This window comes from Pelophylax lessonae (genome assembly GCF_965119305.1).
Source record: "Pelophylax lessonae genome assembly, chromosome: 10".
Lineage (NCBI taxonomy): Eukaryota > Metazoa > Chordata > Amphibia > Anura > Ranidae > Pelophylax > Pelophylax lessonae.
In genome coordinates, this window is record NC_138777.1 from 236,575,285 (window position 1) to 236,592,892 (window position 17,608).

Genomic DNA, 17,608 nt, shown 5'->3' on the forward strand with positions numbered 1-17,608 from the left:
ACAGGGTTTTTTTTTCACATTTTTGTAAGCGGGTTGACTTCCTCTTTAACCACTTGCCAACCGCAGCACTACTATATACGGCGGAAGTCATCCCCTCCAGGGCAAATTTGATGTAGGGCTACATTGCTCGCCCAGGAGCCTCTAGGGGGCGCGCGCGCGCTGCCGGAGGCGCGCTCCTGCCCCCGCTCGTTCCCGCACATCCCCGCGCGAGTGACCAGCAGCTCCGATGTCTGCCGGTCGCTCGCGATCTCCCGCTGGAGAGGGAGAAAGGAAGCCGGCTGATGTAAACAAAGCCGTCTGTCATTCTCCCTGATGTAACATCAGAGATCATACGATCCTGCTATGTAGGATCATATGTCTCTGTGGTTACATCACACCCAATAATGAAGGGTTCACCCGGCTGAATCACAGTAGTAGTAGTAGCAAGGTGCTACTGGACACATTATACATTATGTTCCAGCGAGGGATATGGTTTGTCAAGAGTTACCTTCATTCACACATCAGTTACACCTGCCCCCCCCCCCCCGTGTGTCCCCTGTTGGGAGTGTTCGGCCCGCCTCCTTCAGCTCCCGGGTCAGACTACTTGGTCACCACCAGACGTTTGCTTTGTCCTCTTGCACACCGGCTCAGTCAATTTGTAAGTATGGTTTTTCCCTACATAGGGCTCTCCACTAATTTCCATTCTTTATTGCCCATTATTTTTCATACAATTAAAAACTGATATTATGTATTTTTTTAGATATACTTGTACGCATCTACTCCTGAAGAGTGAGCGATTGACTCATGATGAAACGAATTGAGTTAGAAAGATGCATCTATTTCAGCATTGAATGTTATTACTGCTATGCGGAAGCATGTATACCAACCATCATGTCCTTTATCGTGTACTGTAATTATGTCTGTATTGGCACATGCACATTTGTTGATGTATTTTATACTTAATAAATTTGTTACTATATCCACCCCATTACAATTGACCATTTGTGTACATCTCATTTACCCACTTGCCGACCGCTGCAAGTACATATACTGCGGCAGTCTGGCGCTCCTGGGCAAAGCGGCGTACCGGTACGTCGCTCACCCACGATCCTCTAGGGGGCAAGGGCGCGCCGCCAGAGGCGCGTTCCTGCGCGAGTGACCGGCGGCTCCGATGCCCGCCGGTCACTCGCGATCTCCCGCAGGAGAGGGAGAAAGGCAGGCGGCTGATGTAAACACAACTGTCTGTCATTCTTACTGAAGTAACTGCAGAGATCACACGATCCTGCTATATAGGATCATATGTCTCTGTGGTTACATCACAAGCCACGCCTCTTGACAGTTAGAATCACGCCCCCAGGGACACACTTAACCCCTTGATCACTAATAAAGTTAACCCCTTCCCTGCCAGTGTCATTTTTTACAGTAACAGTGCATATGTATAGCGCTGATTACTGTAGTAATGTCACTGGTACCCCCAAAAGTGTAAAAAATGTCATTCAGGGGTCCGATCTGTCCGCCGCAATGTCGCAGTCCCACAAAAAAAAAAAAAAAAAGAAAAAAAAAGAAGAAGAAGAAGAAGAAGAAGAAGAAGAATCGCAGATCGCCGCCATTACTAGTTTAAAAAAAATAAATAAATAAAAATGACAAATCTTTCCCGTAGTAAACGCAATAACTTTTGCGCTTATTGCAATTTTTTTTACCAAAAATATGTAAAAAAATTTTTTTTTAAATTTTGATTTTTACATTTTTTTTTGGAGAATTTCATATAAAAGAAATGTGAAAAATATTGTTATTTTTTCAAAAAATGTAATCATTGATCCATTTTGCACTGTATGTTTAGTCTATTTATTAAGGACTTATTGATTGCACATGATTATCCACTTTTTTTATTTTGTCTGTTGAATATTTTTTGTTGCACTACATTATGCACTTTTGCCTTTATTTAAGGCCTTCATCTTGCACAGGTGTTTTTTTAGTTGAGCGCAACCTTTATTTAGTAATATTTAATTTTTTCACATTTATTGACTACGTTTATGGTCATTTATGCACATTTATTTGATATACTTTAATTATTGGATTTCACTGATGATTATTATATTCATGCATTTATTTATGCACTTCTATATTGACTAAGGATTTTTGGTATTTCATTTATGCGCATTTATTTGATATATACTTTATTCCCATTATTTATAGTATATCACTCAGCACAGCTTGTTTTCGTTTACTTTAAATGTATTACATTCATTCCATTTATTCTTCAGACACGGCGATTTTAGAACGGCGCAGTCTGGGGTGCAGCCTGGTAACAAGGGAAAGAGCTGAGCCTCAGCAGGGAAAATCTTTAAAGACGGAGTGCCTTGCCATAAGCAATCAGTGACGGCTCCTAATCATTAATGAACGCACACAGACCTGGAAAATAAACTGCATCTGCCTGCCAAGCTGCTTTCTAAACGCACAATCTAAGGCGCTGCAATGAGAGGGAAGTGTGGAAGAAAGATGAAAAGTCATTCTGTTTGAAAACGTCACACGGACAGGCCAAGCAATTATCAACAAATCAAAGACTGGAATAATGTGGTGGCTGCATTCGTTTTCTTTTTATAGACCCCATTTCCTTGATTTTCCCCAGTGATCTGGCCAGTAAGTCCGTTATTTTCCAACTACCGCCAGAACAAATCTGTCCAGTAAAAATGACAGAGATGATCAGCTTTTATTCATTTATGTAAAACCTTTCTTGTCCAATTGTGTTTCATACAGTGCCTTGAAAAAGTATTCACACCCCCTGAAATTTCCCACATTTTCTCATGTTACAACCAAAAACGTAAATGTATTTTATTGGGATTTTATGTGATAGACCGACACAAAGTGTCCATAATTGTGAAGTGGAAGGAAAATTATAAATTATACAAATAAATCTGTGAAAAGAGTGGCTGCATTTGTATTCACCCCCCGGAGTCAATACTTTGTAGAAGCGCCTTTCCCTGCAATTACAGCTGTGAGTCTTTTTGGGGATGTCTCTACCAGCTTTGCACATCTAGAGAGGACATTTCTGCCCATTCTTCTTTGCAGAATATCTCATCTCTGTCAGATTGGATGGAGAGCGTCTGTGAACAGCAATTTTCAAGTCTTGCCACAGATTCTCAATGTGATTTAGGTCTGGACTGTGACTGGACCATTCTAACACATGAATATGCTTTGATGTAAACCAGGGGTGTCAAACTCAATTTATTAGAGGGCCGCATCAGCAATACGATTGCCCCCAAAAGGGCGAGTTGTATCTGTGAACCTAATGTCCAGAGCATTGCTTACCCATACATAAGACATCAGGAGCCTCCCCACCATCATAAGTTGAGTCCCCCACCCTCCCTTGCATTACAGTGCACCACCCTTACCTTGTGCTGCTGCTAGGAAGAAGCTAGAGGCATTGCTGGAAAGCAGAAAGCACAGGGTCTGGAGGAGGGCTAGAGCTCTCCTGCAGCTGCAGGAGATGTGCGAGGGCCACATAAAATGGCCCAGGGGGCCGGATTCGGCCCGCGGGCCTTGTGTTTGACACACGTGATGTAAACCATTCCATTGTAGCTCTGGCTGGATGTTTCGGGTCGTTGTCCTGCTGGAAGGTGAACCTCCGCCCCAGTCTCAAGTCTTTTCTTCTAAGATTGTCCTGTATTTGGCTTCATCCATCTTCCCATCAACTCTGACCAGCTTCCCTGTCCCTGCTGGGGAAAAGCACCCCCACAATATGATGCTGCCACCACCATGTTTCACAGTGGGGATGGTGAGTTCAGGGTGATGTGCAGTGTTAGTTTTCCCCCACACATAGCGTTTTGCTTTTAAGCCAAAAAGTTGAATTTTGGTCTCCTCTGAGCAGAGCTCCTTCTTCCACATGTTTGCTGTGTCCCCCACATGGCTTCTCCCAAACTGCAAACTGGACTTCTTATGTCTTTCTTCCACCAAGTGGAGACCAAAGGAGTATCTACATCTGCATGCCGCCTTCAGGAGAACGGAGGAAGTACAAGATTGCCCATTTAACCCTTCAAGTTTCTACCTATGCAGGTGTTATTATCTGTGAAGAGATCCATATACGCTCACTACCTACCTATTCCCATTTGGTAAGAGGCTTAATTGAGGACATGTTTCACCCATGTGCAGTGGAGCGCAGATCACTGTCACATCATAGGAGGTCACTTTAGTGGAGCTATTTGCACTTTAACCAGATCCATCTGGTAAGAATATAACTTGCAAGGTGCTGGGATTTTGCACCAACCATGTGGATAAATGGATTTTTGTCATTGAATCATCATCACGTTTATTCACATATATTTTAATGAGTATATGCCCCGGTCACGTGGATAAATGGACTTTTATTTCTGATTATATCACGTTTTTCATATTTACTTTGAAGTTATACAGCAGGGGTCTCCAAACTTTTCAAACAAATGGCCAGTTTATTGTCCTTCACACTTTAGAAGGGCCGGATTGTGACCAGTGGGGGCAGAAAATGTCCTGGGCCCAGCATTAGTGAGAATAAATATGGCCTCAGGATTGATGGTCAATAGGAGGAGGAGTAGTGCCCCTATTAGTAGGAGGAATAGTATCCCAATATTGGTATCGGTGGAAGAAATAGTGCCCCCTTTGTTGGTGTCGGTGGGCGGAATAGTGCCGCAAGGGCCAGATAAAGGCTAGCAAAGGGCCACATCTGGCCCTCGGGCCGCAGTTTGGAGACCCCTGTTATACAGTATCACATGAACTTTGAGAATTGTCACGTTGCATATTCACGTTTGTACACATATCACTGTGTTTGTAAACGCACATTTATGATCAATATTTGTACACTAGGATAATTTATTGTATTTAGTGCACCAGACCTATTTATTACATTCATTCACTGTCCAATTAAGTTATTGGAATTTGGAAGCAGCTTTATTATTGAATCAGCGCACCAGAGTGATTTCTAGAGGCATTGGCCCGGTATTGTATATACATAAGTTACATTGGTCCGAGCCGGATCAATGTACCGTATATACTCGAGTATAAGCCGACCCGAATATAAACCGAGACCCCTAATTTTACCACCAAAAAAGTGGGAAAACTTATTGACTCGAGTATAAGCCTAGGGTGGGAAATGCAGCAGCTACTGGACCCAACTGGACCACTACGAGACACAAAACAGGGGCTGTGGGCATGGTATAGGAGATGGCGCAGGTCATAGTACAGGCATGGCACAGGTCAGGGCACAGGTGAGGGTATAGGGATGGCACAGGTCATGGTACAGGCATGGCACAGGTCATGGCACAGGCGATGGTATAGGCATGGCACAGGTGATGGTATAGGCATGGCACAGGTGATGGTATAGGCATGGCACAGGTGATGGTACAGGCATGGCACAGGTGATGGTACAGGCATGGCACAGTAAGTACAGGCATGGCACAGTAAGTACAGGCATGGCACAGTAAGTACAGGCATGGCACAGTATGTACAGGCATGGCACAGGAGATGCAGTGCTGCGGGCATGGTACAGGAGAATGTCCTGTACCATGCCCACAGCACTGCATGAGGAAATGCAGGGGCTGCGGAGGAGTCTCACTTACCTGTCGGTGAGGCGTCTTCGATTTAAAAATCGCGCCACCCGGCGCCGCCAATACATCACCGCAAATGCGTCGCCGATGCTGGGGAAAGGCCGAACAAGTTCGGCTATTTCCAGGCATGCGGCACATGCGCAGTGACACGTCGGCGCCGAGCGGCGCCATTTTTAAAAAGACACTCTAGCCAGTGACTCAAGTATAAGCCGAGGGGGGCATTTTCAGCATGAAAAACATGCTGAAAAACTTGGCTTATACCCGAGTATATACGGTCACTATGTATAACATTGCCAACGCCTGGAACGGTTCTTTAATTTGTTAGTCAAATCCATCCAAATCTGTAAACAGGAGAAAGACAAACTGGTAGCAAAACAGGTTATTGAATACAAAGAGAAGAGAGACTCACCTGGAAAGCACGGCGAGCTGCCCTTGGCAGTCCACAGACATTGCTGTTGCCTGGAGGTAAAGAGAAGAACAGAACTCTGAATGTCCTTTGTCTCTAGGAACAGCCTAAACCAGTATGATTGTCACCATCCCCAACATATTCAACCACAAATTTCTATTGGATCCTCAAACCAAACAATAAATGGGATTGTGTAGGCAAAAGGTATATTTATAGATAAAACATTTTATTAATAGATTGATTAAATTCAGAACTTGATACAAAAAGTAGACAAACAGTCAAATCATTCATGATATTGTTGCACATAATTAAAGCGGAGTTCCAGCCTTTTCTGTGTTTATTAAAAGCCAGCAGCTACAAAAAGTATATCTTCTGACTTTTAATACTTACTCACCTGTCCCACGGTCCAGCGATGCAGCCGCCCGAAGCCTCGATCCTCTCCCTCTGGTCTGGGCGGCGCCGGCATCACTGGTGTGGGCACCCGGCTGTGACAGCTTTTGGCTTCAAAGCCGGGTACGCACTGCGCATGCGCGAGTTGTGCTGCGCGTCTTGATTGGCCGACAATCTTCTGAGACCTCTGACATGTCCCAGAAGATTGCAGAGAGGGAGGGGGAGAGGAGAACTTCCGCTCAGAGCGCCACGGTGATGCGAGTGCAAGTGGGAGCGGGTACCTGTCAAAACTAGGTACCCGCATGTCAGGGGGTTAGGACTACCTAAAGCGGAAGTTCCACTTTTGGGTGGAACTCCGCTTTAACACACGGCTACAAAAGCCACATTGGTTAACACTACTAGGTGAAGAGATGGTGATTCCCGATGTTAGTATTTATTTGGAATCCCTCTGTTCAGTCACATCCTTGGTCGCTTTTCAGCATGGATGTCTAAATACTACCGTGTTTCCCTGAAAATAAGCCCTACCCCAAAAATAAGACCTAGCATGATTTTCAGGGATGGCTGCAATATAAGCCCTACCCCGAAAATAAGCCCTAGTAAAATCCTTGCTCTCAGCCCCTCCCTCTGCAGTATTCGGAGAGGGAAACCAGAGCTCCGGAGGGTCACGTGAGCGCCCAGCAGCGCTGTAAATAAGGTATTTTCTACAATAAAGTTACAAAAAGGAGGCACACTGCACAATACATAATCATTTTACAAAATCCATTACATCATTTTACAATGACTTTATCCAAAGTTTATTTTTGGGATGTCAGAATGTCAGAATGCTGACTACTGAGCTGACAGGGAGAGAACTTTTTTTAACAGGTTTTTAAAACATAGAGAGGGCTAAACGACACAGCACCAGAATTGTGCTGTCTGTCATGCTTTAGGCTACATTCACACCTGAGCGTAGCGTTTTTCGCGCGTTCTTTACCGCGATTTTACCGCGATTTTTGCGGCGTTTTTTACCGCGATTTTTGTGCAGGCGTTTTTAGATTGAATAGAGATCAATGGAAAACGCCTGTAATCTGCCCAAAAAGAAGCTCATGTACTTTTTTGAGCGTTGGGCGTTTTGTATACAGCGTCAAAACGCTCAGATGTGAACAGGGGCCATTGAAATGAATAGGATTTGTCTTGTTGGGCGTTTTGAGAGCTGATCCTAGAGCAGAAAAACGCCCCAAAAACGCCCCAAAACGCCTACATGTGAACGGAGCCTTAAGGATCAGGGTATTTATTTGTTTATTTTAGGGTTACAATCCCTTTAAGATCATCATTGTACACACCGTAATTAAGACATCCCCAGAAAATGAGCCCTAGTGTGTTTTTTTTTTAGCCAAAATGAATATAAGACCCAGTCCTACTTTCGGGGAAACACAGGTAACATCGGGAATCGCCATCTCTTCACCTAGTAATGTTAACCAATGTGGATTTTGTAGCCGTGTGTTAATTATGTGCAACAAATATCATGAATGATTTGACTGTTTGTCTACTTTTTGTATCAAGTTCTGATTTTAATCAATCTATTAATAAAATGTTTTATCTATAAATATACCTTTTGCCTACACAATCCCATTTATTGTTTGGTTTGAGGATCCAATACAATTTTGTGGTATGAGATGAACAGAACTCGTCTTACATCGGGTCAAAGGGTAGATTTTCATTATCAACCTGAATGTTACCCGGACTTGTAGAACGGATCCCAGGGACAGAAATGTTTAACACAATCCAGTTCATTACCTTTGGTTCAGAAGGACGATCACTCCCTCCCTCCTTTTAAGGGACTGTCTCATTCTAGGGTGCCTCTACTTATGGGGAACACTGTCTCATTCTAGGGTGCCTCTACTTATGGGGAACACTGTCTCATTCTAGGGTGCCTCTACTTATGGGGAACACTGTCTCATTCTAGGGTGCCTCTACTTATGGGGAACACTGTCTCATTCTAGGGTGCCTCTACTTATGGGGAACACTGTCTCATTCTAGGGTTCCTCTACTTATGGGGAACACTGTCTCATTCTAGGGTTCCTCTACTTATGGGGAGCACTGTCTCATTCTAGGGTTCCTCTACTTATGGGGAACACTGTCTCATTCTAGGGTTCCTCTACTTATGGGGAACACTGTCTCATTCTAGGGTTCCTCTACTTATGGGGAGCACTGTCTCATTCTAATGTTCCTCTACTTATGGGGAGCACTGTCTCATTCTAATGTTCCTCTACTTATGGGGAACACTGTCTCATTCTAATGTTCCTCTACTTATGGGGAACACTGTCTCATTCTAACGTTCCTCTACTCATGGGGAGCACTGTCTCGTTCTAGGGTTCCTCTACTTATGGGGAACACTGTCTCATTCTAGGGTGCCTCTACTTATGGGGAACACTGTCTCATTCTAGGGTTCCTCTACTTATGGGGAACACTGTCTCATTCTAGGGTTCCTCTTCTTATGGGGAACACTGTCTCATTCTAGGGTTCCTCTACTTATGGGGAGCACTGTCTCATTCTAGGGTTCCTCTTCTTATGGGGAGCACTGTCTCATTCTAGGGTTCCTCTACTTATGGGGAACACTGTCTCATTCAAATGTTCCTCTACTTATCGGGAACACTGTCTCATTCTAGGGTTCCTCTACTTATGGGGAGCACTGTCTCATTCTAGGGTTCCTCTACTTATGGGGAGCACTGTCTCATTCTAGGGTTCCTCTACTTATGGGGAGCACTGTCTCATTCTAGGGTTCCTCTACTTATGGGGAACACTGTCTCATTCTAGGGTTCCTCTACTTATGGGGAACACTGTCTCATTCTAGGGTTCCTCTACTTATGGGGAACACTGTCTCATTCTAGGGTGCCTCTACTTATGGGGAACACTGTCTCATTCTAGGGTTCCTCTACTTATGGGGAACACTGTCTCATTCTAGGGTTCCTCTTCTTATGGGGAACACTGTCTCATTCTAGGGTTCCTCTACTTATGGGGAGCACTGTCTCATTCTAGGGTTCCTCTTCTTATGGGGAGCACTGTCTCATTCTAGGGTTCCTCTACTTATGGGGAACACTGTCTCATTCAAATGTTCCTCTACTTATCGGGAACACTGTCTCATTCTAGGGTTCCTCTACTTATGGGGAGCACTGTCTCATTCTAGGGTTCCTCTACTTATGGGGAGCACTGTCTCATTCTAGGGTTCCTCTACTTATGGGGAACACTGTCTCATTCTAGGGTTCCTCTACTTATGGGGAACACTGTCTCATTCTAGGGTTCCTCTACTTATGGGGAGCACTGTCTCATTCTAATGTTCCTCTACTTATGGGGAGCACTGTCTCATTCTAATGTTCCTCTACTTATGGGGAGCACTGTCTCATTCTAACGTTCCTCTACTCATGGGGAGCACTGTCTCGTTCTAGGGTTCCTCTACTTATGGGGAACACTGTCTCATTCTAGGGTTCCTCTACTTATGGGGAACACTGTCTCATTCTAGGGTTCCTCTACTTATGGGGAACACTGTCTCATTCTAGGGTGCCTCTACTTATGGGGAACACTGTCTCATTCTAGGGTTCCTCTACTTATGGGGAACACTGTCTCATTCTAGGGTTCCTCTACTTATGGGGAACACTGTCTCATTCTAGGGTTCCTCTACTTATGGGGAGCACTGTCTCATTCTAGGGTTCCTCTTCTTATGGGGAGCACTGTCTCATTCTAGGGTTCCTCTACTTATGGGGAACACTGTCTCATTCAAATGTTCCTCTACTTATCGGGAACACAGTCTCATTCTAGGGTTCCTCTACTTATGTGGGGGGGGGGGGGGACACCATTATTCTAGAGCGACTACTTTTGGAGGGGTAGACTGCAATTCTAGAGTGCCTCTACTTTGAGGGACCATCATTCTTGAGGGGGGGGGGGGGACATAGCCGTTCTAGGGTGCCTCTCTACCACTGGTGCAGAGTGTCTACTTCTAGGGTGCCTCTACTTATGGGGAACACTGTCTCATTCTAGGGTGCCTCTACTTATGGGGAACACTGTCTCATTCTAGGGTGCCTCTACTTATGGGGAACACTGTCTCATTCTAGGGTTCCTCTACTTATGGGGAACACTGTCTCATTCTAGGGTTCCTCTACTTATGGGGAACACTGTCTCATTCTAGGGTTCCTCTACTTATGGGGAACACTGTCTCATTCTAGGGTTCCTCTACTTATGGGGAACACTGTCTCATTCTAGGGTTCCTCTACTTATGGGGAGCACTGTCTCATTCTAATGTTCCTCTACTTATGGGGAGCACTGTCTCATTCTAATGTTCCTCTACTTATGGGGAACACTGTCTCATTCTAACGTTCCTCTACTCATGGGGAGCACTGTCTCGTTCTAGGGTTCCTCTACTTATGGGGAACACTGTCTCATTCTAGGGTTCCTCTACTTATGGGGAACACTGTCTCATTCTAGGGTGCCTCTACTTATGGGGAACACTGTCTCATTCTAGGGTTCCTCTACTTATGGGGAACACTGTCTCATTCTAGGGTTCCTCTTCTTATGGGGAACACTGTCTCATTCTAGGGTTCCTCTACTTATGGGGAGCACTGTCTCATTCTAGGGTTCCTCTTCTTATGGGGAGCACTGTCTCATTCTAGGGTTCCTCTACTTATGGGGAACACTGTCTCATTCAAATGTTCCTCTACTTATCGGGAACACTGTCTCATTCTAGGGTTCCTCTACTTATGGGGAGCACTGTCTCATTCTAGGGTTCCTCTACTTATGGGGAACACTGTCTCATTCTAGGGTTCCTCTACTTATGGGGAACACTGTCTCATTCTAGGGTTCCTCTACTTATGGGGAACACTGTCTCATTCTAGGGTTCCTCTACTTATGGGGAGCACTGTCTCATTCTAATGTTCCTCTACTTATGGGGAGCACTGTCTCATTCTAATGTTCCTCTACTTATGGGGAGCACTGTCTCATTCTAACGTTCCTCTACTCATGGGGAGCACTGTCTCGTTCTAGGGTTCCTCTACTTATGGGGAACACTGTCTCATTCTAGGGTTCCTCTACTTATGGGGAACACTGTCTCATTCTAGGGTGCCTCTACTTATGGGGAACACTGTCTCATTCTAGGGTTCCTCTACTTATGGGGAACACTGTCTCATTCTAGGGTTCCTCTTCTTATGGGGAACACTGTCTCATTCTAGGGTTCCTCTACTTATGGGGAGCACTGTCTCATTCTAGGGTTCCTCTTCTTATGGGGAGCACTGTCTCATTCTAGGGTTCCTCTACTTATGGGGAACACTGTCTCATTCAAATGTTCCTCTACTTATCGGGAACACAGTCTCATTCTAGGGTTCCTCTACTTATGTGGGGGGGGGGGGACACCATTATTCTAGAGTGACTACTTTTGGAGGGGTAGACTGCAATTCTAGAGTGCCTCTACTTTGAGGGACCATCATTCTTGAGGGGGGGGGGGGGACATAGCCGTTCTAGGGTGCCTCTCTACCACTGGTGGAGAGTGTCTACTTCTAGGGTGCCTCTACTTATGGGGAGCACTGTCTCATTCTAGGGTGCCTCTACTTATGGGGGAACACGGTCTCATTCTAGGGTGCCTCTACTTATGGGGGAACACGGTCTCATTCTAGGGTGCCTCTACTTATGGGGAACACGGTCTCATTCTAGGGTGCCTCTCTAATTTTGGGGGATGTCACCTTTCTAGGGTGTCTCTCTGCTTTTGGTGGATGCTATCTTAGTCTAAGGTGTTTCCCTGGATTTGGAGAACACTTCTGGTTCTTGGGTACCCAGTCTATTTCTAGGGTGTCTCCCTGCCTCTGGAGACCGGTGTCACATTCTAAAGGTGTCTCTCTGGATCATGTGGACATTTCTGGTTCTGGGGGACACTGTCTCATTTTATGGTGTCTCTCTGGTTTTGAGAGACTGACTGATTCTAGGGTGCCTCTAGTATTGGGGGAGATTGTCTCATTCTCGAGTGCCTTCCTGGTTTTGTGGAACACTGTATAATTCCATGGGTTTTTTGGGGGTCACTGTCTTATTCTAGGATGCCCCTGATTCTGAAGTATGCTTATTAAGGGTCCCCTAAGTGATTCTGAGGGACAATGATCAAATCGTAAGCTGCTGGTCTGCATCTGGGGAACTCTGAGCCAATTCTGGGGAATCTCTGGTTCTGAGTCATACTGTTTGAGGGTGCCTCTAGGTTGAAATTGCGCAGTTCCTCCAAGGCTTTGAGCCCACAAACTAATTATGGGTCCCTTTTGTGGTCACTCATGACTGGGTGCCTTTCTGCTTCTGGTGGACATTTACTGACTCTAGGGTGCCGCTCTGGTTCAGAGGTACTGATTCACAGGCAACTCCCAGATTCTGGGACATTGCCAGAATATGGAGTGCTACTGTGCCTCGAGGGGGGGGGTGGACTGAACTAGTTTTGGGGGTACATTTGGTTTCGGGGGGTGTGTATCCAATATTGGACACGTTAATGACAGAAGACCTTTATTGCGGACATTTACTGTACATCTCTTCTATAATATTGGGCCCAAAGACTGATTCTGGGTACTTCTGTGGATCATCAATGGCTGCCTAAATCCAGGATCTCTCTTTGGTTCTGAGGGACATGATCTGACTCCTGACTCTTGTTGCCCCTGTGCAGATCTAGGAGTTCCTTGCCTGATTCCGAGCCCTCGTTCCCGGCTTTGGGACCCTCTTTGATCCTGAGGGACAAGGTCTAGTTCTGGCCCCCCATGTATAGAACTAGGGACTCCCTGTCCGATTCCGGCCGCCTGCTCCTGTCTTTGGACCCCTCTTTGGCTCTGAGGAAAAAAGTCTAGATTTTGGGCCCCTGTCTGATCCAAAACACCCCTTTGTAGATCTAGAGATCCCTGTGACTCTGGGCCCGCACACCTGGCTTTGGGGCCTTTCTTTGGTTCTGAGGGACAAGGCCTAGGTTCTTGACCCCTGTGTGATCTGAACACCCTATGTGGAGATCGAGGGATCCTTGTCTGATTCTGGCTCCCACCCCAGGTTTTGGGGTCTCTCTCTCTGGTCCTGAGACCACCTCTCTGGTTGTCCTGAGACAAGGTCTAATTCTGGGTTCTGTGTAGATTTAGAGATCCCTTTAGGACTCTGGGACCCTCCCCCTGGCTTTGGGGCCCCTCCTTGGTCGTTAGGAAAAGGGTCTAGTTATGGGCCCCTGTCTAATCCACATACCCCGGTATAGATCTAGGAAACTCTGTCCCTGGACTCCCCTTTGTCCCTGAGAGACAAGGTCTGGGTCTGGGTTCCTGTCTGAACCACATGCCCATTATATATATATATATATATATACACATCTAGGGACCCCTGTTTCATTCTGGACCCCCACTCCTAGCTTTGGGAACCCTCTTTGGTTCTTAGGGACAAGATCTAGTTCTGGTCCCCTGTGCAGATCCAGGGCTCTCTTGTCTGATTGGAAGCCCCCGCTCCTGTCTTTGGGACCCCTCTTTGGTTCTGGAGTGGAGGACCCTGTCTGCTGGCACAGGACCACTCCCAGGGGGGAGGGGGGGCCGTCTGCTAGCACAGAATCTCGCCATGGGGGAGGGGGGGCAGTCTGCTGGCACGGGACCCCCCCCCCCTGGGGGCCCCACTCTGCTGGCACGGGACCTCCCCCTGGGGGCCCCACTCTGCTGGCACGGGACCCCCCCCCTGGGGGCCCCACTCTGCTGGCACAGGACCCCCCTCTGGGGGCCCCACTCTTCTGGCACGGGATCCCCCCCCCCCTGGGGGCCCCACTCTGCTGGCACGGGACCCCCCCTGGGGGCCCCACTCTGCTGGCACGGGACCCTCTCCTGGGGGCCCAACTCTGCTGACAGGGGACCCTCTCCTGGGGGCCCCACTCTGCTGGCACAGGACCCCCACTCTGCTGGCACGGGACCCTCTCCTGGGGGCCCCACTCTGCTATAACATGGTCTCTTTTGAGGGCCCCAGTCTGCTGGCACGGGACCTCCCCTGGATGCCCTAGTCTGCTATGACAGGGCCTCTCCTGGGGGGAGGGGGGCCAGTCTGCTGGCACGGGACTTGTGGTCCTCTTACTCCACACACCCTCCCATGCCCCAGACTCACTGACAGCACTGGGCATGCGCACACCTCCCCCAGCCCCTGCGGCCCGTGACATCTCCCAGCTCAGCTGCCCAGCCCCTCGGTCACCCCTCTCTCGGCCGTCCCCTCCTCCTCACGGCTGTCACTGACCTGCGAATCGCGAAACTCCACCACCACGTTCTCACTGCTCCAGTGGGCCGCCATCTTTGCCCTCCCAGCGGCCACCCAGCAACAACAAACAACGTCTGACGTCAGCACGCTCGGGTCGCATGAAAACTCCGTCACGCGCTAGCGGCATGCTGGGAAAGCCCCTCTGCTTGGTGCTCTGAAGGTGTAATACCGCTCATAACCGCCTGAGGCCGCTGGAGAGCAATACAAGTGTATAAGCTAATGAGAGAGAACCTGTCACCCTGACAACACCAGCAGCCATTTTGTTACCTGGACCAATCTGAGATACAGAAGACAGCTTATTACATAGAAATAAAGGATTTGTTCAATGTCGTCATTTCCTGTCTGAATTGATGTGTACTTTTTTTTTTTTTTTACAATAAAAGTAGTTTTGCTGGCGGCAGTGATTGGTTTGCAGGCTGTGGCTGCTGATGAAGTCACTTCCTTAAAGGGATAGTTCACCTTTAACAAATAAACTGCCAATGCAGGTCAGGGGGGGGTCAATAGATTCAAAAAAAAAAAAAAACTGTGCAGCTCTGATTAAAGTTAAATAATGCCCTTGCTATAGGTGTAGGCCATTTATATACCTCCTGAAGCCTGACTGACCCCCCCCCCCCCCCCAGAGATGGCCTCATCCTATCCTGCCTTGTTGCTAGGACGTTGCTAAGATGTATTGCCCAATAAATAATGCCCTTGCTATAGGTGTAGGCCAGTGATTGCGAACCTTGGCATTTGGAACTACATTTCCCATGATGCTCATATGTACTCTGCAGTGTAGTGGAGCATCATGGGAAATGTAGTTCCAAAACATCTGGGGTGCCATGGTTCGCCATCACTGGCCTAGGCTATCATTCTATGTACCTCATAAAGCCTGGCTAAAAACCACCCGGAAATGGTATCTCCCCATCCTGCCTTGTTGCTAGGAAGGTTGCTATGTGAGGCCTAGTCATTGCTGCTCCCCTCCACCATCCCAGGAGCGATCTCTCAGACTCTGAGCTCAGAGCTACTGCATCAGGGGAGAGAAGGAGCATGTGAGGGGATGAATCTGAGAAATAACTCGCTCCTGTGATGGTGGAGGTGAGCAGTAATGACTAGGCCTCACTTAGCAACATCCTAGCAACAAGGCAGAATGGGATGAGGCCATCTCTGGGAGTATTCCAGTCGGGCTTCACGAGGTACATAGATGACATACATACACCTATAGCAGGGTCAATATTTAATGGGTTACACTTCGGGGGGGGGGGGGGGGGTCAGTAGATAAAAATAAACTGTGCAGCTCTGGCTAAAGTTGGATAATGTTCTTGCTATAGGTGTAGGCCATTTACATTCCCCCTGAAGCCTGACTGGAATACTCCTAGGATGTTGCTAAGTGAGGCCTAGTCATTACTGCTCCCCTCCACCATCCCAGGAGCGATCTCTCAGACTCTGAGCTCAGAACTGCTGCATCAGGGAAGGGAAGGAGCATGTGAGGGGATGAATCAGAGAAAGAGCGCCCTCCTGTGATGGAGGAGGTGAGCAGTAATGACTAGGCCTCACTTAGAAACGTCTTAGCATTATCCTGGGAGTATTCCAGTGAGGCTTCAGGAGGTATGTAAATCAGGGAGTGGTTTCATAATTATCAGCTGTGGCAGCTGCAGGGCTCTAATAAGAAAATCTGCTGGGCCTGCAACCCTTTAGCCGTGTTCCTATTGGGAGGATCTCCCCAAAAATGACATTTGTGTTGCAGGGGATGCCAGAAATCTGACTTGTATCTTAGTACAGACTTGTGGGAAAATTGGTGAGCCAATCACACAAGCAGGAAATTATGTTTCTGGGGGTGTGGTCAGTGTACATTCTGTGTGCAGAACAGCTCCAGGCGGCCATATTGCATTTTCAGAAAATTACAACAGCTGCAGATAGAAAATGAAAGGGAATTTTTTAATAACATTCAATTGCAATATGATTTGTGTCACAATTGTATACGCTATATTGTTTTTTCTTTATTTGCTTTTTTTTTCCCCACAAATGTGGAGTTACCCTTTAACTATAACATGTCTCCATGAGTAATAATCTAATTCTGAGGAGGAGGGAGTGAAGGGGTTAATGCTTAAGTTCCCATATATGGGGGCGTGGTAAAGGCGGGGTCTCTGCGGCTGTCAATCCTCTCAGGGCGGAGTAAGGGAGGAGCAACGTGTAGCTGTAACATGGAGTGGGCGGGGAAGTAGGAGGGGTCGCGGCTCGGGTCTCCGGCGGAGGGGGCGTAGCCGAGCGTCTGTTTCCCGGAGTCGCGCAGGCGCGGTTCCCTCCTCCATTGTTCCAGCCCAGCAACAAGCGGCGGAGGAGAGGAGAGGCCGGGCGGTGGCGGTCGGTAGTCGGGTCCCCCCCCGGGCGGGCCGCGCTCAGTGATGACATCCGCTCAGTAATGGGGGCCAAGCAGAGCTCCCGCTCCCGGGCTCCGTTCCCCGGAGTCTCTTCCGATGACTCGGCCGTCCCCCCCGCCTCTCACTACAGCGCCATGGGGCTCCGCAGCCGCTCCGTCTCCTCCGTGTCCGGCCTGGAACCTCACCATCCCCCCAACACCGGGAACCTCTACCGAACCGAACCCGACCGAGGAGGGGGGAGCTCCGGGGACACCGACAGCCGCTACCCCCTGCACATCGCCCCGAGACTCATCGCCGCCCACAGCGGTAAGTACCCCTATATACCTATATACCCCCCACCTACCCATATACCCCACCTACCCCCACCCCCTACCTACCTATATACCCCCATCTATATACATACCCCTACCTATATACCTACCCCCTACCTACCTATATACCACACCAACCTACCCCCTGCACATCGCCCCGAGACTCATCGCCGCCCACAGCGGTAAGTACCCCTATATACCCCCATCTATATACCCCCCACCTACCTATATACCCCCATCTACCTACCTATATACCCCCACCTACCCCCTGCACATCGCCCCGAGACTCATCGCCGCCCACAGCGGTAAGTACCCCTATATACCTATATACCCCCC

General features: G+C 47.8%; 2 protein-coding genes across 4 annotated transcripts in view; one reads left to right on the forward strand and one right to left on the reverse strand.

Moving 5' to 3' along the window:
* Positions 1-14,690, reverse strand: part of WDR59 (WD repeat domain 59) — an 85,660-nt gene extending 70,970 nt beyond the window's left edge. For both annotated transcript variants that reach the window (XM_082269600.1, XM_082269599.1), the window contains exons 1-2: positions 14,584-14,690; positions 5,965-6,014 (exon numbers count right to left, since the gene is read on the reverse strand). In XM_082269600.1, the coding sequence (XP_082125726.1) occupies positions 5,965-6,014; positions 14,584-14,637 (104 nt within the window). In that variant the 5' untranslated portion in view covers positions 14,638-14,690. The remainder of the gene's footprint in view (positions 1-5,964; positions 6,015-14,583) is intronic.
* Positions 14,691-16,885: 2,195 nt separating this feature from the next.
* ZNRF1 (zinc and ring finger 1) overlaps positions 16,886-17,608 on the forward strand; it is a 50,220-nt gene continuing 49,497 nt past the window's right edge. For both annotated transcript variants that reach the window (XR_014225766.1, XM_082269616.1), the window contains exon 1: positions 16,886-17,267. Coding sequence is in view for 1 of the 2 variants with exons in the window: in XM_082269616.1 (XP_082125742.1) it covers positions 17,003-17,267 (265 nt within the window). In the remaining variant the exon portion in view is untranslated. The remainder of the gene's footprint in view (positions 17,268-17,608) is intronic.